Here is a 26,747-nt window from a genome sequence, read left to right on the forward strand (position 1 = left end):
CTACTGCTATTAGCACAAGACCTGGACATTAAACACCTGAGCATTAACTCTGGGAGGAATAAATCTGACATCTTTGCTTATGTTGAGGAAAAATCCGTATGAAATACAAATGCAGCCTGGAATATCTGGAGAGTTTATCATGTAAGGGGGATCATACATTGCCATCGTATAGAAACCTGGCAAGCCTACTCAACATTGACAGCTGGGACTATGAAAACTGATGTGAGATTAGCAGTGCTAATAACTATGAAATGGAAAACCACGCTGGCATGAGCAGTAGCACATCAATCATCAAACCTTCCTCCTTTCTTGGGATAAGCTAGAGAAGAGCCACCATGATCTCTCACTTTGGTATTATGAAGCACTTTTTTTGGTGGCCCAAGCAATGGATCTTCATCCTTCTCTTTGTAGTAGATGCATGAGGAATATTCAGTAGTGCCTGCATAGACCATTTTTGGGTGAAAATGATCTAAGCCAGAGGGTCGAATATAAATAGTCTCAAAATAGGAATCATCTTTCTGAAAAACATCATGTGTGATGTTTTTCTACAACTTTATGTTGTGGAGACATGATAAACAATCATCAATTGAGCTTTACCTAAAGAAGCTGCGAGGGTCCTACTGGAAAGACACAGGGAAGCTTGAGTTTGCTGAAATAGGAATCAGCAATCATCTGTTAGGTTTCCAAAACAGAAAATTCAGAAAGAACTGCAAGTGGCTTATCGCCACTCTGATATTCCACAGTTAGGCAATATCACAGATAAATCTGTAGAACCCAAGATTAATGTCAAGTCTCTGAGCTTGGATGAAGCATGGGATCCAGGGGCATTGCTGCATGCCTTTGTATCCTTTCCCACCAGTTCCACCGATCCCCCCTGGTTACTGTCAGAGCTAGTTACAACCAGGATGCACTCATCCATGTGGCTGGCTGTTGGCCAAGGCAGACTTGTTGCATGCCAGGAGCCACAACCAGCTGGGTTCAAAAATAAGTACATCACTTGTCTGTCCTAGGATCAGAGCTTAAGTTTTTTCTTGTGCCTAGACTCCTACCGTATTGAGGTCTGGCTGCCAGCCAGGGCAGTACTTTGAAGAAGAATTACTCCTTACAGTTTCAAGAGGTCCTGTACAGTTGGAAAAGGTCCTGAATGTATGTTGCTGAATGTGGTCTAAAACCAGACAACAGCCTTGGTACCTTGATAACTAGCTATTTGATGCTTAGCTACCCACCGCTCTCTTCAGTCATTGGTTATTGTGTGAAACACCAGACTTCTCCTTAGCTGAGCTATGGACTCCATGCTGTAGTATTACACAGCATCCACTGATAATGTCATGCTTGGTCTTCTCTTGCTTGACTACTTCCAGAGAACAGACTCCGCAGTCTACCACAGTGACCACTCCAAATCAAGGCTGGGATGTTCCATCTTTTAAATCTTCCTCAAAATGACTGTTGTTCACCAAAACAACATGGGCAGCAAGGTGAGCAAGCTCGAGCTACTCAAAACCTATTGTTCTAGCTGAAGAAACCTGTTTTAGTGGATAACATGTACTGTTTCAAGACATTTCTGTACAGCCCCCTGAATCCTTTCTGGAAACTGTTAGGAGTCTCTTGAAAGTCCTTCACCTGTTTTCAGCTTTTGCTGTCCAAAGTAAGATTACTGGAATGGAGCAATCTACATACATTTGACCAGTGCTGTGCACTATTCCTACCTGCTAGGCTAGATGCTCTATTTTAAAGGAACAATCTTACAAGTCCTATGAGGAGGCTGACATTCCTCATTCCTACCATGCTGGTAAAATTTTTCTTCTCACTTCAGTTTGTGACAGCCATACTGACACATACTTTTAAAAAAAAGGGACATTTACTTCTTCTGTAATGACTGGTTCTTTGAGCTGATAATGGCAGCGTGGACCTCCATTCCCTGTAGCTGAATACAAGAAACCTGGAGCTACTACCAAGAAAATATTTCAAGCTTATTTGCATAAGATGTGCCTGATCTTTTGTGTGGTGCATACAATGCATGGAAAAAATGACTTACAGCAGAGACAGCAATAATTTTTTAGTAATATTTTCTTCTTAAATGTGTTAGTAGCCACTTGTGAAACTTCTCTGGATTTCCAGATTGCCTTGAAAGGAGAGTATATAATACACATAATGTGCTGTAAAGTCCAAGTCTTCACCCAAAACTTTACTGAGATCTAGAAAATATTTTGGAAATTAGGCTTGTATTTTGTGTCGTGTTAGGCTTATGATGCAAGAATCTTATTTTGTAACTGTCGCACTAGTCTTTAAAATAGCTCTTTACCTCTGTTGGGTATCTCATTGGTATTTAGATATTTGAAAAATCTTTGAGGCTATCTACAAAATCTTGTTTTTGCTTTTTAAGGTTTGTTCTAAAAAGTAACAAAGCAATTTGATTCAATGGTTGTTATTAAATGGTAACAACTACTTAAATGTATAAGTAGACAATAAAAAACAAGAAGACTTGGGACCAAGAAGTACGTATTTAAAAATAGGTGTTCACACACACAGGGCTTTACGCTGTTTTTATTACAAATACAGGCTCCGCAACTCATCAGTGCTTCTGTTCTGTTGATGATCTGTCTGCTTGGTGTTGTAAATAACTTGCACTTGCTGACAGCTATTTAGACTTTCAGCTTTCAGAAATGCTACTAATTGTCCGTGTTTGCTGCTTCTAAAAGCATTTACTTTCTTCTGAGGTAATTTTTGCAGCTAATGTGCCTTAAAGTCTTCACTGTTTGTTTGTGTTTGTTCTTTTAAAAATGTGTATTTCCAAAGTGTGAATCTCTGTTTAACAGATTTAATTCACCTGAGACTATAAAGCAACCTAGTAAGTTTACAGTGTGCTTTTGCTGCAAATGTTACCGTATTTGTGATGTTGGCTTATCCTTCTGGAAGACAGAACAGTCTTCTGTAACACGGCATGTAACCTGCGAAACCTTGCGCTTTGGGGAAGGGGGCATGCGTGAACTTCTCAGCCTTGCATCTGCACGAAGCCAGACAAGTTGGGCTGTGGGGAGCTCGGCAGGAGCAGGTGCAGTGGATTGCGTGCGCTTCCCCCCTGCAGGACGTCTGTGCGGAAAAGCAAGGGAAACTCGACCCGTATCACAGTGAATCTGGTGTCCTGAACGTGCCCTTCTGTTTTCCACTTTGGCGGCAGCGTGGGTTGCCCCTCAGCCGAATGCGCAAAGTACCCTTTCTCTCCCTGTCCAGGGACGCGTTTGGTCTGTGTGTTCTTCACTGTAAAGGCAGTCGGAGAGGACCTTTATTCCCCTCTTGCTTATCTGTTCAGGTTTCACCCGTAGAAATTCCGTCATTTTGAGATCAGTGAAGAGCTTTCAAGGCTCAGTTGCTTGCTGCGACCGGTTGCGCGTCGGGAGGTGGCACTCCCTGGGTTCGGAGGCTGGAGCACTTGATGACCAAAGGTTCTCGCTTGCTTGGGATCACGCAGCAAGCCCCTGGCTGTGCCAAGCATAAAAAAAAGAGATTTCCTGACTTCCTCGGTGGTGGTCTTACCACTAGACGATCCTCCCTCCTCAAATGTTTGTTTTTAGCCCCCGGTAGTAGTTACAAAAGCGTGTTAAATATCAGACTTCTCAGTCTGAGACCATCTGTTTCCCTGCTAATCACTCGCCACCCCCACGCATTGGTTGCTTGTCATCGCTGTTAGGATTACTGCCGAAGACCGAAAGAAAGGCATTTTCCCTTATGATAGTTTAACCAGAAGAGGGACCAAGGGAGTGCAGTCAGGGAGAGGCGGTGTGATTATGCTAGAAATAGAGGGGTGTTTCCCTGGGACTGGGAGGAGGGTGGCTTTCGGGGACTTCAGTCATTCATCTCCTCTGTGGCTCTGTGTCGGTGTGATATCCTACCACCCGTGACTGTTGCATAGCTTGCTTTATACATCAGCAGCGCTACGCAGTGAGCAAACTGGCTTTTTACAAGTGCATACTGAGAAACCCTTTTGCCAATTTTTTTATTGGTGAAATGGCAGCTGTTAGGTATAAAGAGAGTTTACCTGTTTTGTGCAAACTAAATCACTTGAAACTCAAATTCTGTCCATGCAGAAATTAGATTACTATTAGGAGATTTCAGATCAATCCTTTTTTTAAAAAAACTAAATAAAATGCAGAATTTGTAATTCTACCAGAAGGCCTAGAAGTCTAATGAATCAGTTTATTTAGCCTTTACTTACCTCGGAAAAAGACGCAGCCTCTCTTGCTGTAGCGATTGCCTGGAAGGCAGCAGCACCCTAGAATTCGACCTGCCTTCTCTACCAGTATACATAGGATTTCTTTACTTTTCACTGTACCACGGTGGTGATTTACTTTGTACTTATTTTTGCCATTTTTTCAAAAATATTTATTTTAGCTGTGCTCTTTTGGGGTCTATATGCATATGTTATCTAGTTGGCTACTTAAATCAAAGGGTGTCGTTGTGAGCTGTGATTTCCCTATGCTTTATCTCTTCTGTCAGTGTTCATCTTAGAACTACAGCAGTTTTACTAAAAGGAAAAGCTTGTGACAACATGGATCAGCCATGCTTTCTTAAGGATCTTGGTTCAGGCAAGAGCTGTAAAGTTTAGCTAGAAACCGATGTGAAAAATCACCTGCTGGAAACAGCTTTGGAGCAATAACACCCCAGGGACGTAATGAAAATCTAAACAGGAAAAGGCAAAAACTAGTCATTTATGAAAACATACCTGGAATTTAAATGTAAGAAAGAATGTTTTTCATAATTTGCTGTGTTTTATAGTGTTGGGGTTTTTTTTAATGTTTTCAGAATTCCCCCCCCCGCAACTAATTTTTGCTTACTGTTGAACAGAATCGTGCGTTACCACTAGTTATACTACGGTCTGTTTAAGCTCCTCAGCATGCTGCTGTCCTTCACAGCATTTGCAGACCAAGGAATGAATATGTACACATCTCTACTTGAATCATGCGCTGTGTCCACTGATACCTCTGGATTTACTATAGGTTTAGTTCAATGTCTAGGTATGAATGTTTTGTTGATAAGTTAACATGAATTGAGACCGTCAAACAGAACGGTAGCTTTTGTTTTAACTGTTAGCAATTCAAATTTGAGAGTTAATGAGTCTGTCTGTCTTCTGACAAGGGAAGCAGTTTTACTGGAAACGCAGAACATCTTTTAAGGAATCTTTTGCAATGGGTTTGTTCTTTTGATTGATATCTAACTAGACTTGATTGTCATTAGAATAGAAAATATCTTACTAAAATGAAGATTTTTTTTTTTAAACCCAAGGAGGAAGAGCAAAGTTGTAATTCACCTGTAAGCCTAAAAACCTTATTTAAAGTCATTAGAGAACAATAGTTCCTCAGTTTGCTCTCGTGGGGGCCTCCCCCTCTTAAGCATTTCTTTTCCCTGACACTATTAAGAGAAAAAAGTATTTAAAAGCTATTTTGGAAGCTTAGCTCCCTTTTGTTTTCCCCTCTTTCATGTTCTGACTGTCTTTTATACTTGATAATAGATAGATCAATTAATTGATATGGAGACAAAAATTAATCTGGTGTCCTGCTGCTTTATTTGTCTTTTGATCTTAAGCCTAAACTGTAGTCCGACAGGATTTTTACTCTAGTGGCCAGGAGTAGGCTTGTTATTTTAAAAAGGAGGCAGTAAAAGAAGCATATCACTTCTGCCTTTTCCATAAAAATTTGATCAGTATGATTTTCTAATAAAAATGTGTTTGCTCTCTCACTTTTATTAGAATTTTTCTCTCCGCCATTCCCTTTTGCATTTCCTCTGTGTGTTACTTGTTCAGCCTCTCTTTTGTGGAGTTCTACCATTTTTCCCAGTGGTTTCCTTTTCACCTCACTGCCCCTGTTCCTTTTTCATTTCCTCCAAAGCAGAACATGCATTCCTCTTATCTGCATTATTTCAAATCTGATGAAACAAACTCACCTATTTGTGCTTAGAAGTTTTATATTGTGTTTTCCCATTCCTAGTTTATCTTCTGCTGGTTTTATCAGTGGGGCCTTGTGTTCCCAGGCAAGGCTGAGCATGCAGAAGTTGGTCAGACTTTTGTCACTCAACTAATTCTGGGGTCTCCAAACTACCTTTGGATTTGTACACTTGCAAAACATTGCGGAGACAACATTAGCTTCAACAAGTCAGTGACAAAAATTCAGTTGAGTTAATGAGAGAAGAATTTCCCTGTGGCTCTTGGAAGCGAGGAAATCTAGTGATTTTCTCCTCCTTCGTGAATGTCACATGTCAGTAAAAGACTTAGTTAGCTTTAGACACAGTTTTGTTTACTGGAAAGAATGGCAGTTTTTTGCAGCACCAGTTGTGTCAGCTGTAAGCATTACATAATTATTAAATATGAAGGGTTTTTTTCAGGTTAAAGTTTTTCAACCCCTCCTTTTTTTTAATCTGTACAGTAGTAAATGTGCTTCTATGTAAATAGCTTTGACAAATTGTTTTTCTTGGAAGTGTTCAGAAATAAAATCAGAAAACAAAACCCCATAAAGTCATAGATCACTTTGTATTTATGTTTTTGGGTAGGAACCAAAATTATCCAATACTTGAAAAAGCCAGGAAATCTATTAAGAAGTTGTACATCAGTCTTTGCAATCCACACTGCACTCTGGTCAAACATATGGTACAAAATGAGTGCGTACATTAAAAGACTGTCATTTTGCCTGAATTGGGATTGTAGAATTTAATCAAGTTATAAACTGAGGTATGGTACTTTTTAACCTTCATTATTTGTAAAATCACAATTTTTGCAGTCAAAATTCTGTAAGCATCTCTATTTGATATAAACAGAAGGTGATGGATGAGCAAAGCAGGGAATGTGATAACTCCGCCTTATTTTACCTGTGTTTTACAGGCCATTGTTAGCTGTGTTCTTGAGGTTTTTCAGATAAATTCTGGGTCCTCTGTCAGCAGTTTGGAAAGCTGAGTTTTCCTTCTCACCACAGCATCTGTCAGCTGGGGTGTATAATCTAGGCTTCCCCACTTTTGGTTTTGTCTGAATGCAAACTGGAGTTCTCTGGCTCAAAAACTAGCCTTCAGCTAGTGAGCTGGAGTAAAACTTACCTCACTGCTGCTTCTAACCGTGCAAGACGGGTGATCTGATTTACAGTGATGCGAAAATACTGTTCTGAACGGAAACGGTGTGATTTTCCGTTGAGCCTGTGGAGCAGGCGGTGCCCAGCCCTGGGGAGTATTGCTCTGGGAGACTGCTGTCCTCTGGCAGAAAACCCGAGCCTGGAGTCCTGCAAAACATCCGAATCCCCCCGCAGGCGGGCAGGCCCAGAGCATGCCAGCAAAGGTTGCATTGCAATATTTTGAATGCCAGGCTGAATTTCATTTCTGTGTCTTGAGTGGACAAAATTTTGTGATTTCTTACCCTATGGTAGTATTTTTTTTTCCCCAGTTTAATCTGCAGGTGAATTGTTGGAAAGAAGTGGATGACGTTTTACCGTTTGAGGGTTCTGTTTGATTTCACAGCCCTCAGGCCCTAAAACAAGCATAGATATAACATCTATTAGTATCTCTGCTAACTGCCGTATGGGTTAGCTGGGCAGGCTGGGGGGTCATGTACTATGGCAGTAGGCTCATAAGCCCACGTTTGGCTCTGGTTCAGTCTCTGTGCAGTTACCATCCTCTATTTCTTTGGACAGGCCTTATGTTACCTTTTTATTTCTCTTCTTTTTAAAGCAAGAGGATAAGTCTATTACCCCAGCAGGTTAAATTTCAATTTATTTTAGCTGTGTTTCTGTACTTCTCTTTTTTTCATCTTTCTTCTTAAATCCCTCTGGGCCTAAAGAGGCCACTTTTAGGAAGGCTGTTTGTTGAACTAGTTTCGCTGTAGCTGTTCGCACTGAAGCTAAAATATTTATCTCTGTTTCAGCTTTGATAAGGTGATTAAGCTGTCCTCAACTCAGTCTGAAACCTGCAAGGTTTCGGTTTACTTTGTTACTTTAAATGTCTGCCTCATGGATGACAATGTCACCATCAGTTTTCCTTGATCCAGGAGAATTTGTTCTACTAACCCAGCTCTTTCACCCCACATGCTTTTGTAATTACCTTTCTGTAGCCAGTCTCTTATAGGTATATCCCCAGATAAATCGACGCCATTTTACAGTATTTAAATGAAGCAGATTTTGACTGTCGCAGTATTGACAGCATGTTACATGTATGTTGAAGGGGTTAATGGAGCGGTTGCAGGCTGGATGTGGGTATGTTGGTATGCCTTGAGAATCGATTCTGGCTAATGGAAAAAATGTTTTAAAAGTGAGCCAGTTCAGTTCCCACAGTGAGCAGCGCAGAGTGGAAACAGCGTTTAATAAACCCTTTTAGAAGTAAATCCTCCTGATTTTTCCTTTCACCACCATCTGTGGAAGAAATGTCCGTGTTCTTCACAAAGGAAAGTGTTTCTTCCTGCAATTATTTGCCTTACTTCATTAGGTATTAAGAAAAGTCGTTTCTGCCTCTGGACAAAAATATTTGAAAAATGTGGTCTGTTTGTGATGGCCTCTAAGGTTTAAGTTTTATTGACTTTGCACATCCTTGTTTAAACAGCAAGTTGAACAAAAATAACCAGCCTGAAGATTCCTTTTGAAGTGCCCCTATCTAGTTTCTAGTAAATTGAAAAAATTTCAGCTATCTACATCTTCTTTTACAAAGATGAATACTGCAAATGAAAATCTCCATCACACTTGGATCCAGGGGAAATGTTGCACCTGATGATTTATCTATATGTGTGCTACCTCCATTTTAAAAATTAAGGCAATTATAAGATTTGGTGAACTAAACCAGGTACTTGTGAAAATAATACATGATTACATTGGTATCAGTCCCTAGTTTTGGGTTTTGTTTTTTTTAATATATAGTTGTTGGGACTTACAGTAGCATTTACATTGCAAATTAAGATGATTTTATACAGATTTAAATTAGGGAAGAGTTTTTTCTATTGATAAACCTCACTGAATAATCTAGGTTTCATTTTGGATTGGAGAATTGGCATGATTTTAAACTGCAGGGCATATTTGTTGTGAACCATGAACAGTCTGTATGAAACCTGAAAAAGATTTGTGAAAACAGCCTGTAATAAAAATCACACATGCTTCATAAAACACTGCTTGATAGATATCACTTGCACCATTAGGAACTAAACGACAAAGGATGTAATTTCAGTTCTGGCATGCAATATTAATCGGAAGCCTTTAAAGCATCTTGCTGATGGGAACTATGACAACATGACATTGAAGAATTACAGACTAGAGACATCTATCTTAATCAGATTTTCAAAGTAAATGCCATAAAATAGAAAGTTATTTTATCTTCACACGGTTACATATCATATACAGTATATAGGTTTTTAGCTTGTTTGTTCTAAAACTATCAGGGACAAAAAATTTGGCCTTTCAAGTTTTGAAGTTCACTTCATATACGTTACAAAGGTTTTCATGAAAAAATGTTGATAGCTTTAGGAAAGAATGGTGGGAACTGAAGGTTTATGTTTGGTACAGTAAGATTTCTAAAACATTAAGGAAGACTGAATTCCAGAACATATCCAGCTACACAGAGTTATGCTCAATGTGAATTTGTTGGGGAGGATACTTGTGAGGAGACTTGGGGAGGATGTGAAATGGAAATACAACGTCACAGGCGTACCTTTAACTTGAAGTGACACTTCTGTAAGTAGCATCAGAACAATTTAACTGAAAGACTTTGGTAAAAATATTTTTCTTCATTTCCTAAAGACTGCATATTTTTGCATTAGATAGTACCTTGTGCATGATTCATTTATCTGTTTTCTGGTGTATATTTAATCCGAAAAGGACTGTTTCCTTATATCATATGATATAGGAAATTATCAACATGCTCTTTGTGGTTTAAAATACCAGTGTTACATGCTAGGGACTATCCTACCTGCTCCAGGGAGCTCCTGCTGCTGCTGCTCTCCTCTCGCCATCTGGTAGATCTTAGTCAGATACTTACCACATGTGCACTGTGAGACCCTCTTGAGTTTCTCCACAACCAAGTAAGTCTGTCTTTCCTTTTACAGGATGGAATCTTTATTTTTTTTACATAATAAAATAATGTTTAGATTTAAAACAAAATGTGTAATGTGAATAACAAAATTCAAGTTTTCTTTATAATTCCTTCCAAACTTAGGATGCATAAATAAGGCAATGCAATCTTTCAGAGGATATCCTGCAGTTAAATTCCCTGGTAGTTGCTCATTCCTGGTAGTTTGACAGGTTGTCAGACCCTACAGGCAGCGTACTGATGAGGAGACAAACATTGGCCCACTTTGATCAAGCTACTTGTATGACTTTTTCCCATTTTATATTATAATAGTACACACACACACACATAAGCTAAAGATGCATAACTTGATCAAAGTGTCCTTGTCACTTCTCTACATTTTTGTCACCACATAGAAGCAGCATACAGAAGCAAGTACTTCAAGAAAAAGTGAGCAACAGCAGTGGTTAATTCTCTTTTCTTTAGTATATCCATTAACTGTAAAGTAAGCAGAAAAGGATAGTGCAGGCTGAGAGTAAAATGGAGCGAAAGGGCTCTCCTGTGGTGCTAGGCACCGTGTCACCCAGTTCCTTGGTTTGAGCATATGGTTGGGGTGCTTAAAGCAGTTGGCAGGGCAAAGCCAATTTGCGTATTGATAAAATTAAAGTGCTTGTTTACCACAAAATAAGCACATACTGCAAGTTATCTTGAATTGCCACTATAGCTTGTAGTAAATGACCAGAAAATGAGAGAGACAGGGAGTGTTGCACCCCCTGGCAGAAGCAGTACACAGAAGCAATGGTTCATTCAGAAGACAGGCCTTCCTACTTACAAATGAACATTTAAATAGGGAAGTTTTCTCTAAACCCCTAATTTAATTTTTTGTTTTACTTAAATACAGCTTCTGATGAGAGGTGCTGCCACTTCCAGAGTGGACGGTTTTACTTTAGGAAGCCCTGGCCATAGCAGTGCAATAGCCGCTCTCAGCCCACGGGAAGCAGGGACTTTACTGCCTTGGGTCCTTGAGGAATAACTGAGCTGTAAGACCCACTCTGTTCCGTTTGCAGAGATTTTCAAGCTAAATCCCTCTTCAGCACTTCAGAAAGTACTACAGTACTTTCGGGAATGTGTCACTGTGTCAGTTAGGTAAAGTTTTGAGTCCATCACAGTTATTTTATTCATGAAATCAAACCACCTCTTGCGGAAATTACTTTTGATCGCTAGCAGCAAGGGTCAGGATTCAGACCAGTGACCTGGAAATGCAGGGTTATCTTTTTTGTTATCATTTTTCTAAGACATTCAGTCTACTCCAACCACCTACTTGGAAGGAGGTCTTCTAAAGACTGAGGAAAGGAAGGAGAAACCCGATTAGAAAGAGTTAAGGCTCTCACAGACATAGATATTCAATTACATTATATTCACACTTAAAATGTTTGTATCCTAATGGAAGTCTTCGCTTTTGTGTTTGTCATGGAAACTCAACTTTAATGTTAATTATACACTATATAAAAGACTAATCCTTATCAAATGGAAATCACCTCTTTTTCCTAGATGAGTAGCTAGCTGACAGGTCTCAATGATCTATCTGTTATGCAGAGACTCTCACACAAAATGCAACAAATTATTTTTTTTCATGGATGCTTGGTCTGCTTTTCTCCTTTTGAATTAACCCCTCTCTCCCAGACTGCAATAGTTATCGTAAACATCCATCTGTCTCCTCACTTTTTGCTCTCACATACGCATTTTTCTGTGTTCTTTCGTATGCTATTCAAATTCAGTAACAGTTAAACGATAAAATTAATTAAATGTAAATTAGTTTTTGAAAAAGAAAAGAGAAGAAGGCTCTGTGAAAGGCTACAACGTGCATATGATTTACCTCTACAATAGAAATGGCTGGCTTGCTTCACTGTCGTTCCCTAGGGTAAATAACAATTTAAATATGCTTTGAAAAGTTAGTAAAACTGTAGTAAGACAGCTTTCTACCCAATTTCTTATGACTTTTTCAAGTTCTGTACCTATGTTGACATGCATAATTACCTGACACTGACTTAGGCAGCAAGTGCCTCAGAAAGGCGGCGGTGGTGGAGGTTGTACCTGAACAACTGCGATGTGCAGGCTGGTTGCTGGGCTGATTTACACTTGCTTCTTGCTGCAGAAATCTCTGTAAGATGCACAGGGTTGCTCCACAGTCATTAAGGCCCAGGCTGGACAAGGAAGCTTTCATTAAAACACACCATTTTTAAACATAAGCACAGCTGAACCCATACCTGCTGATTTTTGGTGTAAAACAGACATTCCCATTGAGATTAAATCAGTTAGGATAGCATTTAAATCCAGTTCAAAGCAAAGCAACTGTAGCTTTCTGCAATAGATGCAGCTTTTAAGTTATTTGGACACAGGCTTTTTTATCAGGTTTGAACACTTTTTTTTCTTCCTGTTTTTCTATCAGAAGAAAACTTACGCTAATAATAAATAGTGTGCAGTGAGGGCTCTGAGCGAGTTCCAGCACTGTTGATTGCTTCACTAACCAAGGGAAGAACTAATTCATTTTAGCATTCACATTCCCCTAGAAGCTGATGGCCGGCGTGGCAGGAGGAGTTGCAGGATCTCTCTTCTGGTCTTTGTGGTATGACCAGGAGTATCTTCACCAATGCAGAAGGAGTTGCTGAGCCCATGAAAGATTTATCTATGTCACAGTCCAGTAATCACTGAAACTCCCCCCATCTTTGTCAAGTTCTTATTTACGAAAGCAAGAATACAGTGCTTTTCTGCCTGTGACACTGATTTCTCATACAACCCATGTGAAATGCTTAACATCAACACCTCAGTTTTCCTACGTATGAAATGAGACTTAATTCCAGAACATCACAGTAATGTTGAGAAGCTTAGTTATTACATAAGTAGATTTTGATAGTTTTTTGGAAGTTATTAAAAAAAATCTGAAAGCAGTTCTTTAGCTATTAGCTCCTTAAAAGAGAAGTGAAAAAGTGAATCTGACTCAGGCTTAAATATAGCCTCTGAAACATGACTGTTGTGATGATTATATCTTCCTCACAAATCAGTGGTGTAGGATTGAAGTTTCTTTTAGAAATTGCTTGGCAATCAAAGACCTGTGAATTCAGAAAATCTGGCAAGCTGAAGAAAAGATTGAAAGAGCAGTCATCAGCAGCATCTCATTCAGAATGACAGCATAGGGATGAAGAAATCTAGAGGAACATGGATTTTAGCTTGATTGCTTTATAGATAATCTAATCTTGTTAGACTTGATTGGATCCAGTTACTATGCTAACATTTGTATCTACCTGTAGCTCTTACACAGTTAGAAAAAAGATATGAATTATTCCAGTGTTTTCAGGCATTTCTGATTCTGTGTAGGCTGTAGTTTCCCTGTCAATTCAAGTGGCATTTGGACACTAAAGAGTGGCACCTGGCAGCATGTTCTGGAGAGAGGCGAGCGGATCTTGCTTCCCAAACTTCATAAAGTTGTATTTGTCATCCTCTTCTGCTTCTCTTTTACCCTGCACCTTATAGTCGTAAGCTCGTCCCCCTGACCTTTAATTTATTTTATATGTTGTTCTGTGGTTCTGGTGTCAGTAACAGTTATACATGGTAGGGCAGAAGGGCTTTGTAGGTTGATAGCAAGTATCTGGGGGAATAATCTGAATCGCAAACAGTGGGCAGAGGAGCTGGGCAGCGGGCTGAAGAATGCAGTCTCCTTCCTCTAGCAGCTTACCCGTGTACGTACTGTAGCTCTGGGTTTATTTGGGGAGTGCATAAACAGCCTTTACAGAGCCTTTACCATGCCTCTCACTCCCCAGGAGAGTGTGTGCAATGGTCTGTCATCTACCTGAGAGGAGTCTGCAGGCCTGGGTGGCATGGTGGTTCCCTGGCTCAGACCCACCTGTGTGCAAGTGAACAACCTTATTTTTGCTGCTAGAGATTGCCTCCAGGAGAGGATGTACTCAAGGAGAGGATGTACTGGTACTAAAAGTGTAACAAGGCGGAGGTTAGAAGATTGATTAGCAGCTGAGATTTTAAATGAGATGAGAAGTTAAGAAGAGAGATGTCAGAATCCTGTTGCAGATTGCAGGAACTGCAGAGGTGATCGTGGCAACACCGTTCAAGGGGGCCAGGCAGGTCGGAAAGTCGAAAAAGGGAGCAACATAGAAAGGAAGATCGGGTCCCTAAGACAGTTTTAATTGATTCATTTATCTCATTAAAAATAAATAAATAAATAGGACTTAATTTTGCTTGTAAATTTTTCTCATAATGTAAGTAATAATTTCTACATACACGTATATACACATGTGCTCGTGTATATTTTTATATATGCTATAGGGCCACAGTTAATTCTGCACCAGCTGAAAAATGGCCTTAATTTAACTCAGATAAAATTTTAAGTAGACATGGAAAAAAAAAAAAAAAGCCTTTGCTAGTGTTAGCCTGTTAAATTATCCTGTAGCTGGCTTTTTGAAATATGCCTTAGAGCCCTTGATAGTGATTTTAATCATATGCAGTGACACACTCTGGTGTTGGTAAAGACAAAACTGATCAGTTGTTTGCTTCCTGAGCGATATTTTTTCATGAATGTTTTAGAGTTTTGTTTGGGGTTTTTTTGTTGTTTGTTCTTTTAATTCGGTGAAAATGTTATGGACTATGTAAATGCTGCCATTGTTTCAGTGCCAGGTTTAGCATTACTGTCTTTTATGACAAAAGTCACATCAACCACACCAGAAATGTGGAGAGGGGGGTTCTCTAAAAAAAAAATGATTCCAAAAAGATAAGACTGTATTTTCTGTTGAAGCTTAGCATGTCTGTTCCCTAACAATTTCAAGTTTTCTTATGTTCATGACATGAGAAATTACTGCTATTTTTAGAAGTCACCAGTAAGTTATTGGAAACATCTGTACTTTTCCCTGTGTTCTCTGTACCACTGTATTCTTGGTTTTGAAATAGTTCATAGTTATAACCAGTGCCAAACAGGGAATTGCTTATGAAGATCAAACAACTAATTTACAAACTGCATGAAAGCATTTACACCATGAGCAAAGTGCAGGCCCTGTATCTTCTGCTGTCCTTAAGACTTACATTTTATTGCTAAGCATGTTCGACTGTGTTACTTCAGAAAACAGATTGCAATTTGAATTACAGTCTAAGAGTTGAATTTGGTAGATGCTCAGGCCAGAACCTGGTCAGCAGTGAGCAGATTATATCTGTCACTCTTTAGCTAAATGTTACGTTTTTAGGTGTCATCAGGCATCTCTAAATCATTACAAATGAAGTGTCTTGAGGGCTTTTTATTTCATGTTCTGCGTATGCTGTATCACAAGGTTTGTCTTCTGACTTATTAACTCCTGAATTTACAGAACAAATTGTTAAAACCTAAAATTCCTGGGGGCATTTTGTTGTGGGTTTTGTTGTTCTGAGGTTTGGGTTTTTAAGTTGTATGGGCGTTATGTGCTTTGGTTAAGTCACAAAATATTTCCACTATTGTTTTGATGGCCTGACTCTGTGATCACCTGTGACTTACTCCAAAATGTAGTTATACTGCATAGTGTGAAATTGGAAAATCTGTTCTGTGTGTGTTCTAATGGATGTGACGGTCATTAAGTATATGAGTCTTTTGACGTTGTAATCAGATGTGATTCAGTCTGTTAAATATCCATGAAGCAACATCTGCTTCGCAGAGTGACCTTCTGCTAAAGAATACTTAGCATCTATTAGCGGATCATAGTGCAGATCTGCCTTATTTGAAATGCACTAAACTAGAGTAGTCTACTGCTGTTTAGCAGCTAGCTTGTAATAATTTATTGCAGTTAAATAAAGCTTAAAAAACTCCATTAAATAATTATAGGGATTATATGCATTTCGAAAACCTTTGTGTTCTACTGAAATTACCCATTTAATTTCAGGGTTGGTTTGTTAAAAAAAAGCTGAAATCTAAAGGCACATTAGGGGATCTGTCAAATGCTGTTTTCTGTAGGTGTTAATAAAACCAGATTAAAAAAAAAAACTGAAACAAATTAAAACCAAAAGCAATTTTACCATCTGTTGTATATTAATTAGAACTTTGCGTATCAAGGGTAAACTTGCTCTTAGAGAATGTCACTGAATGTCTGCTAATAGAATAATATGCAAATATGTTAGATGATAGGATTATATTGAATTTCTCGTTCTTCTTTGGTTGTAGCATATGCTAAGATGATATGTAACAAACTTTAATTTTCTTTCTTCTTAGAACAACCTCCAAATAACCAAGGCCAGTCGACCCTGCAACCTTTGCCACCTCCTCACAAGCAACATTCAGCACAGCATCACCCATCTATCACCTCACTTAACAGGAACTCGCTGACAAATAGGAGGAACCAGAGTCCGGCCCCGCCGGCTGCTTTGCCCGCCGAGCTGCAAACCACACCTGAGTCAGTCCAGCTGCAGGACAGCTGGGTCCTTGGCAGTAATGCGCCACTGGAAAGCAGGTAATTACTTAGGTGCCTCTACAGTCTCTTTAAAAAACAAAAAACACTTAACTTGATGAAGGATAACCAGCAACTAATACTTCCCTTTATTCAGTCAGCAAAATTAAAAACTTCAGTACTAAAAAAAAATTCGTCTTCTCTCCAAAATCCATGATGACACTGTTTTCCTTTATAATGTGTATTGCACAGTAGTTGGATTTAGAGAGTATCTTAATTTGCAGGACAAGTATCTTCCTTCCTGTTCATAGCATACGACTTTTGACTGAAGAAATTTCTTGCCTTGCTTGCCAAACTTGTATATGTCAAACATACACTGCCCTGCAAATTAAACGTCAGGGAACTTTCAGTAACTCCTATTTAACTCTAGCACTGACCTCTTAAAGAAATACCTAACTGAGGCTAGGTGTTTTCTAGAGTTTCATAAGATGGAAGGACTCGCTTAGTTCTGCTATAATGATAAATTTGTCCTCGTTCTTTTTTGTCTTTGAGAATTGATAACTGGTTCTTAGAAAGAAAGCAGCTAATATAAAAGGTGACACAAGCTTCTTTAGATGCAGAATGATGTATGATGCAGAATGATCTATAAAAAATTTTTATAGGACCTACTGGCAGAGAGCTGAATTTACCTAGCATGATTGATTAACACTCCTGTAACAGTCAATCAGCACTAATTTTTTATTAACAAAAACCGTAATACTCCAATTTAGTTATCAAACTGAACATTTATACCTATATTCAAGCTGACAGTAGTTCTTGAAAATATTTATGAAATCTTCTAAGCTCATTCTTTGAATCCTTTTAAATTATATTTTGTAGTAAAGTAAAAGATAGTCAAACTGATTTTGCCTAAGTAGTTTAAAGTATACGTGACCTTAAGATTCTCTAATAGGCAGTTTTGTCTCTATAGATGTTTCAGGCAACTCTTCTGTTGAGCTTTTGGGAATGGCTATTCTGTTTCTTAGTGTTTGTAAACCCTACCGTCTTCCTTAGGAAATGTAGACACTATGGGGTGGGATTCCAGTGGAAGGCTTTCTTCATCATATTCAGACAATTTAGTAGGTATATTAAGAAGTTTTCTTACAGAACTAATGAGTGTGTAGTGGGGAAGAATACGCTAATAAGATGTTCGACATTTTCAGGATACTTGGTTGGCCTTCAGAAGGCTGATAAAGTCTTTTATGTTTGCTTCTGTTGTCATATCAGTTTTTACTGTGTTTGTAAATAAATAGTACTTGAACAAGAATACCACTTCCAGCCTGGAGGAAATAATTTTTGGCCAAATAGAGTCATCTCATCTTTTAAATGTTGCTGATGAAAAGCTAAGTGTATTTTAATGTTCAAGTTTTGAACACTTGTCAATGAGCTGAAATGTGAAAATTTCACATAAAAACTGACACAGCCTTACTGTCATTTCTCTAATAGTCTCACTTGGTTGGAAGTCTTGAGGTGAAGAACCCATCTTATTTGTCATTGATTTTTCCCTTTTTAGTTAAGGTTCCCTATAGAGTGTGATTCTCGGGCTCAGTTTCAGCTATATTAACAACTCTGTGCTAGGTCTCTTCCTTCGTGCTAGGTCTCTTCCTTCATCCATTTCTCTGCCTAAAAGACAGTTCGTTTCATCTCTGGCAATATTTTAGCTTATGTCCATACTCAGTTCTCTTTTTCTCCTTTTTTTTTTTTTTTTTTAATCTTAGATTCCTGTCATTTAAAGGTGCAGAATGTGAATGTCAGCATATATACATAGCCATGTTTCTGTCTCTTTAGGTTCATATTGGTGATGGGTGGCATAAAAATGACATATAACTTGGATAGCTGGATAGTGAGGAGGCTGGTTTTGTGTGTGTGCATGTACATGAGCAGGATGTATTTGGAAAACCTGAAGATTTCAGTACCTATCATTTTGCAGCAGCAGTGTTTTGGAGTTGACTTTTTTGATATACATTTTATAAGGCTGGATTCAGTTTTATATTTAGCAGGATATTGTGTGATTTGGTTCTGTGTAGAGTTAATATTTTTGTGTAAAGCATTGCTGTTGCTGATTAAATGGACAAGCTGTGAGGTGACCAATCGATAACATCCAACAGGAATTCCCAGGCTTTTTTATATAGAGAGATTCTCTTCCCTTAAAATTTTATGAGGGCCTAAAACCATAACTTGCTTTACATGAGTGCATCTTTCATCTTCGATGCAGTCTTTAAATGACAGTGAGACTACGAGCAGTGGCAAAAATTGTCTTGACTCTATTGGAGGTCAGCAAAATCTACCTTTAAGGAAAAAAGGAAGCAAGAAAAAGCCTCCAGGTTTCCTGCAGCCTTCATGAACTTCTCACTGACATTTAATGGTCTTTACTATTTGCCTCTTCCCCAGCCTCCTGAGAGTTAGGTTGAGCTGTAGGAGCAATAGACCTGCTGGGGAAGTCAGCACCGTGGAACAAGAGTTACTTTTGAAGGAATAAAATAGCAGGGCTATATTGAATAACTTACCGGTCAGACAGCCAGAATCATACAGATACCTGACTACATGTCAGATGTCTGAATATTATAAATGAGGGTTAAGTAATCAGTTATTAGCAGAATTTATCTTCAGTTTTTATTAATATACTAGTGTTTTTAGCAATGTGTTCTTGAGCATCATATTAGTTACATTTTCATGGCTTTGCATTTTAGTAGGATCTTTATTAGAATCAGAATACTGAGTAAATCACTGAATTATAATGCTTTTCCTGTAAATATTTGAATGTGCAGAATTTTTCTAATGCATAATTGCATATATTAGAAATAGGCAGAGAAAGAGTGAGTTAAAATTCGTAAATCTGTTGATAAAAGCAAGTTGGTATCATCTCTTAGTGCATTTCTCAGGCAGTGTTTCATTAATTTTAGCCATTGAATGCCTAAGATAAATTTATGAGCAAGAGAAAATTTACACATTCCACTGCAGGAATATATGTCTGAGAATATTATATAACTTTATCCAGAATCTGTGCTAAAGAGTCTGTGAATCAAAGAAGGAAGAGCTTGGCTGTTTATTACTTAATTGGATATATAAAATACCTAAGTTTGTCAAACAAGACTGTATTTTGTATGATAGACTGTGGATTTCGTCGTTGGCTAGGCCAAGAAACTAGCATGTTTTTCATACTAATCCTGCATAGTCTTTTCTTATCCCTAAACTATAGTTAAAAACAGAATAGGTATTCAGTTATTTATCTACTAATTTCACTGAGGAGAACGAGGGAAATTATTGAAGAAATACTTGATGACTGGAAAATATTTCAGCCTTTTGGACGCAGTTACACAATATGTCAGAAGTGATCCTGACAAAAGTATTCCTAGGATGTGTTACTTCAAAACCAGTCTACACACTTTATCCACACTTCATTTAAGGATGTGAAGATTTTAGGAGGTCTTAAAGTGTGTATGTCTTTACTGGGGTGGACTGCCAATGAAACTAGTAGCTTGAATATTGATTAAGGTGTGGAAAGAGAGTTTCCAGAGAAGTGTAAGTTGATTTGTATAAAGGCTGCTTGATTGCCTGAGAAAGCACAGTCTTGCTGGAAGTAAAGGTCTGCCCAAAGTAGCTATTTTGTGCATTCCATCTGCTAAAACAGTGTCCAGTTTAATCAAATTCAAAATTACTACAGTCTCTTGATCTTCCAGCTTTTCACGCATGCAGCTGATTAAACATGTAACCTCTATTCAGGAGAGGGATGGTACAAGATAAAGGCACAAGCCAGGGATGGAGTTCACATCCTGCTCTTCTGAAAACCCCCTATATCATTCCGGTCATGTCACCTGGCTGGTCTGTAGATGGAGAAAGTAGTACTCTGCTTTACTCAGATTGCCGAGAGCCTGAATGAATTTATAAAGATTGACATGCCATAATTATGGGGCCAGTGTACATACCCGAGTTAGACATGTTCATTAAATCAAGCAACTAGTTTTGTTTTCAAAGGCTGAAATTGAACAAACAAGTTATGGTTTCTTGCGACACGGGTTCCTTCTGCAGCCGGGGATTCTCCTGGCACCTGTGTGTCAGTCGTAGCGTACTGGGCCCATATGCTTACGAGCTTCCCTTGGTGTGAATAGTGCATTGCTTTAGATTTCTGCTTGGTCTGTCTGGCGTCCTTCCCGCACACAAATCCCTCGCTGTCACCATGAGGACGCGGAATTTGAACCACACTGTGCGTTTTGTCCTGTGTCTCTCAGGCAAGCACTGATAGTCCACATTTCAGTAATATTTGCACAGTACTGCTTGGGTTTATCATCCACTTCTTCAAATTTATGTAATGGTGAAGGCAAACACAGACACAGCTTTCAGGAGTGTTTCAAAATGACTCTTTGTTTTAGGTAGAACAAAAAATATGCAGATATAAACACAACGCTGATGCCTAGTTATGTTGCTCCCCCTTCATTTTCTTGCCATTCTTGAGATTCTTTTGGATTAAGTCGGAGTCCCTGATCCTTCCTTTCGCTCCCCTGCTGCTGCGCAGTGGCTTTTGCAGAACACGAGATCTCCCCTCACTCCAGTAGCCAGCCCTCTGTGTATTTTCTGGCTGACTGGCTGTGCCAGATAGCCAGCAAGAGACTGTCTTTTATAGTCTCAGTTCACTTTTATTACTTTATCTCTTGTCCAGCCTCATCAAGTAAACAAAGTCCCCCACTTAGTGCTGTTCAGACTTAAGCCTGTCTTGCCATGGGCAGCAGCCAGGAATTTTATTCAAGGACTTGCACATAAATAAGAATCACCAAAGGGTAGCGACCACCTAATGGTAGCCTTGTAACACCGTGTCTTCAAATTACAATCCAGCACGTAGCTCAAAAGCCAGCATAGAAGGCAGAAAACCCTCACATTCAGGGGGTTTTCACCCTCAGAATGCAGTTTGCAGTTCTGCACAGATGCAGGAGAGAGAACAGAATCTGTAAATTCTTTTTTCTGGATCACCCCATTCTTTCATTTGAAATTGCCACTCTAATTTCATCTTTTTGTATCTTTGTGTATAGAAAATTAGGAAATCAAGCAATCCTTGCAAATGGTCATGACAACCTTATAGAGATGGATGTGTTTTCTCCAACATATCACGATAGCAGTTATGGGTATGTGACTCTAAGTGTTTGCATGATGCTAGTTGTTGACACAGAAGACAAAATGTGATTTAAAAAAAATGTTTACAACAGTCAAATACATCTGGGACAGTCTTTCTTATCTTTATATCCTGTGTTCTAAATTATACTTTAAATAGTTTTTCTTACTGACTTCATAGTAAAAACAAAACGGTAAACTCTGAGTGCAAAATTTTGTTTGCTTTCACTTAAGAAAATAAGAGTGCAACTGAGGTTGCATTAATTCTCTATGGTCTGATTTGCAAGCTGTTGCAAATTATTCACATGAATATACATTTGCCAGATCCGATCCTGAATCTGTAATATATTTATTATTTAGCAAATGTTGGTTTTGTAAATGTTATGCCATAGTAGGGGAGCATAAGGAACAACCAAGGAGGTTAAAAAGTTGAAAATTATATAGTTAATCTGTTACAATTTTTACAAGCTAGTTTGAAATCTGCACTGCTGATAAATATATAGCTGGAAATAGAGAAGTCCAAATAAATGAATATTTCAATTCATTTAAATAATATAAGTTTCTTCATTAACACCCATCTTCTATGTGGAGTACTTTTTTTAATCCCAGTACTCTTCTGCAAATCAGTATACTTGGTTTCAAATCCACAAAACCTGACAAAGCAATACGATTTCTAATGAGTTACAATCTTTTGGTCGGCACAACATTAGAAATTTTAGAAAAGAATTATTCACCATAAATTTTCTTTTCTTTTTCTTAGTGGTATGGTAAAAATTGGGACTTTTATGTCCAAATTCTTGTTTCACTAATTGCAACTCTTAAACCTTATCCCTTTTATAATTTTATTTGACTTATTTATCCAGCTATTTATAGTATCTCCTTATTCTATTTGATCTAAACGAGGAGATCTGCATCTGCCATTAATAGCTAATTCATCTGTAAAATACATTGACACTGTGCACTGATCTGCTTCAAGTTCCTCAAACTCTTAAACTTCCACTTAGCCACAAATTAAAATCAACAGCAGGAAGGGAGTTGTGTGTTAAATTCAATTAGTTAATCATTTTCATCAAACTCAAACATATTGCAGGTATTTACCAGAAGACCCTGGCATTTTTTTAAAACTAAAAATGTAAGCATACTGTATTAAAAAAACAAAGACCAAATATTATTGTTCCCTGTAAATCAATTACCATACGATGCTGATTCAGATGCGTAGTTGCTAACTAGTAGTTTTAACAGAAACATGACTAGTTTATGTTTTATATGTTTGTAATGGGACCACCAAATGCGGCTATTCTGGCAGATGAACTGCATTCTGTGAAACTCCTGTTAGCTGATACTAGATCAGGTAACAATACAATGGAATTTATCTTGTTTGTAATCCCTTCATTTTTAAAATTATGCTAGCAGGGATCACCTCCTAGTGTGAAAGTTGTCCAGAGATAATAACACATCAATTCCAAAGCATAATGGATTTGAGAATACAACATGTAACCAGCATGAAAATTCAGTTTATCAACCTCACTAACATACTGTGTCACAGCTAGAATCATTATATATTTGTTCCTTTGTTTCCATGTCATGCGTGTGTTACATTATGATATACTGTTTCTTCTTTCTTAGTTTGAATGACTTATGAAGAGAATATAATCTAATGAATTTGACGATTTTAGTGTTAATCATGATAACAGAGAAAAGCATTTTACATAAAAGTTCTATTGATTCATATGCCTAGGTCTTAGGAATAGTTGTTTATCGCTTTCAGAGATTTGTGCACAGTGCATTAATTATAAGACAGCTGGAAATCTCAAAGTATTTTAATGGTATGTATTGTTGGCTTTACTTGGTACCACTGTTCTTTTCTCTAATATATAAACATATGTTTCTACGTATCTTAACCAATTACTATCTTAGTTTGAAGTAAAGAGCCTGTTTCTCATTAACTTGACCTGATAATCCTCTCCCCGAGTTACCTAGATATCAAAATCTGAAAACATAAATAAGATTCACTATCAGCAAAATTAGTTATAATGACAGTATTTGCATTTCTTCTAGATAAGGCTTCCCAGCTTTTTTTTTATTTACTTTATCCAGCTATTTATGATATCTTCTTCAGTATTTTCTGAGAGTTTCAGTGTTTTGCAGGGATGGGATTTGAAAACTTCCTGTTGTATTTAAGGAATAATTCTTTGCAAGGAGGTTGGTTGGGGGATTTTTGTCATGTGTTGAGGGGGAAAGGTCAGGAGAGCTCAGTTAAAAAATGGCCAGGTCATTTGAGTTATAAGGGCATAGTGAATTAGATTCAAGAGGGGGAGAAGTCAGGAGTGTGGAACAGAGAGGGGAGGTCTGGAAATGACTGGGCATGAAAAGGATAGGACTGGGTGTGAAAAGGGGTAGACTGAGAAGCCCAGAAGGAGCAACTGAGAGTGGCTGGTTAGGCAAGCTGGGACTTGGATGAATTGCTAGACGATTAGAGCCTGAATGTCTAGGATGAAAATCAAGATTATTGCTAGTCCTGTATTGCTTGTGAGTGCTTGTGAAATGCATTTGAATGACGTACCCTGTTACCTACAGGACTGACTCAAGAGGGTGAGAATCTTTGGCTGCTGGCATAGGCTCTGCTACTGTTTAGCATACAAGTTTTCACCGGGGAGCAACATGTACCATTGCCAGGCTGGTGGTGGTGGCTGCAGCTCGGAGGTTATGACGGTGCTGTCACTGCAGTGACATGAATCTGGCTGTTTGAGTGGCTGCTGGTAGTGCCGTAGTGGCAGCGCAGACTTCAGCACAGGTTATTGCAAACTTTGAATCGCAAGAGAGCCGCGGTTGCAGACATCAATAAGTGAGCTACGGTTCACAGATCCGTTATGATGGGAACTCCAGCCTGCTTGTGGCTCGAGGCAGAATCAGATCCTCTCAGTCACCGACAGAGTGATAATACTTCACTTCTCTGACTTCCCTCTAGTCTTATCTCCCTTTACAATGTCCAGTAGCTCAGACAGGTCTTTCTGGTTCAGGTGAAATCTTTGTTTCAACTTCTGCATTAATATTTGGCTAAATAATTCAGCTCTATTTCTGAGTTCCCTTAAACCCCATGCACTTTTTGAAACTGTCTCCATGCACCTTTTGAGATGTTTGCAACAATTGTTCTCTTTGAGCTTTATGAAGACAGAAAGGGTAGTAGAAGTCAGAGATGGGAGTAGTATTTGTGTCTTAACTTACTTCTTTTGTTTCCTCCCTAAAAAGCACAACTTTTTCAATATTCAAGGAAGGAATGAGCCAGGATTAGAATACCGCATCTCAGAGACAGCTTGGTCTGTCTGTCTGTCTGTCTGTCTCTCTCTCTCTCTCTCTCTCTCTCTCTGTCTCATTAGGGATATGGTTCCAGAAGAGCAGAGAAAAAGATAAGAAATCGTAATATAAAGCCTTATAGCTCACATAAGCATTTCCAGTCCTCACTACAAAATTCAAGTGCTTTCTTCTATGTCTTTTTCCTTTGGAGAGAGGAGAACTGAAGTAGTATGAACACTGTTGGTGACAGAAAGCTTACTATGAGGCTCTCAGTTTTGTTCTTTCCCACTGCCGCCTCCTTAAGGAATGGGTATCGCCAATGACATCCAGCGCCAAGGTGCTTAGTGTAAGGTGGATGAGAGTTTGTGTGAGTACTAGACCTGAAAAAGCCTGTATGGGAGAGCAGAGCCACTTGATATTTATTGAGTAATATTTGAGCCTAGTTTCCCCTCTCCTCTGGAAGGTAGGTAGTGGGACAATCCTGCAGAGAAGTATATGAGTAACTGAAATTGTGGCAGGTCTCCTCACTTACCACCCAGCATGGTGAGCCATTCTTTGCCACCTGAATGTCCTGCTCACCTTTGCACAGTGCGACTTAGCCAGCGCTTGTTTGTTTTCCATGCTCATCTTCACGAAGTGGAGCGAAGCAGAGCAGAGCTGAGCGCAGAAGAGCAAGCTCAGCAGAGCAAACCAGTTATTCTGGTTCTTTTGATTCTAGACGTGTGTGTGCATATCGCACTGAAGTAAACTCCTCCTCCTCAGGGGAAGAGAGCTGGCAGCCCAAATCTGAATTCGGAGGAACAGATAACAGGATGGCTACAGGTGTATAGCACAATATTCTTTCTTAAGCTACCAGGAAGGTGCATTGCAGAGGAAGGGATTTACTCTTGCACATCTAAAGACAGAGGAGGTTCTTGCCTTTCGTCAGTATTCAGTGCTGTTAGTCACCATGTCCCGGCAGCTTTCACAGCGTATTAGGATACTGTCATGTCTGGCTTGTTGTTTCAAGCTTCTGCTGCAGGTTGCCATGGCTGACTTTTCCAGTCTTTCCCCAGCAGTGGCCCCGTACAGTGGCATGGTAACATAGCAAGGGCCAGATGTGCGAGAAAACACAAACAGTGTTTAGGGCTCTTCCTGCCCTACTATTTTTATTTCTTCGTTTTCAGTCTTCAGATTGTAAAATGGTCCTCCATATAAACTCACCCAAATTCAACAGGTGTTACCATATGTAAAGTATTTCTCCAAAACATTTGAATAAGCTATTAGAAGAGGCTTATCTCCTGTTCCCACAGATGTTTCCTCTGTTTTTGCATATGAATGATAGCTTTCTTCTCTTTCCTCTTTCCCCCAGACTTTGATCATCATTTGATCTGATGTGATCTTGGAATTTTTTCCAGGATTATGCTAAGATTAATATTGACTTTGAGGAAGAAGAAATTCACTTTTATGTCTTCCTAGACAGTTTATTTTATTGCAGTTCTGCACAGAAAGAAAGCTGAAAGAAATTCACAGAATAATGAAGTTTCTGTGCTGGCTTTTGGTTTTATGTTAAAAGCAGACATACAGTTCTGCAGAAGTCAGTCATAAGCCTGTGCTAAGGGCAAACGCCACCAGCTACAAGGTTTCATCTCAGAAGAATGTTAGCAGAAGACAGGCATGAAGTGCTCACAGAGAAACAAAAATCCAGTTCCTGCTGGAGCCTACTGGGAATGCTGAGCTCATGCACCAGTGAACCAGAGTTCGTATGAGACCTACTCAGTAATTTCTGTTATCTCTTTTACATCTTCCCTATAACGTCAGTCGTCAGAGATTAATCTTCTTATTCCATCTGCTTCCTCAACTCAGTGTGAAGAATCAGATTTATTGATGTGATCTATCCAT

General features: G+C 38.8%; 1 protein-coding gene across 12 annotated transcripts in view; it reads left to right on the forward strand.

Annotated features, from left to right (window-relative positions):
* The window catches only part of TENM3 (teneurin transmembrane protein 3), a 1,359,158-nt gene that overhangs the window by 1,209,996 nt on the left and 122,415 nt on the right, over positions 1-26,747 (forward strand). For 11 of the 12 annotated variants that reach the window (XM_064510997.1, XM_064510998.1, XM_064510999.1 and 8 more), the window contains 2 exons: positions 16,256-16,493; positions 21,494-21,586. In XM_064510997.1, the coding sequence (XP_064367067.1) occupies positions 16,256-16,493; positions 21,494-21,586 (331 nt within the window). The remainder of the gene's footprint in view (positions 1-16,255; positions 16,494-21,493; positions 21,587-26,747) is intronic. The other variant, XM_064511002.1, reaches the window with a different exon arrangement.

Source organism: Dromaius novaehollandiae, chromosome 4 (assembly GCF_036370855.1).
Source record: "Dromaius novaehollandiae isolate bDroNov1 chromosome 4, bDroNov1.hap1, whole genome shotgun sequence".
NCBI lineage: Eukaryota > Metazoa > Chordata > Aves > Casuariiformes > Dromaiidae > Dromaius > Dromaius novaehollandiae.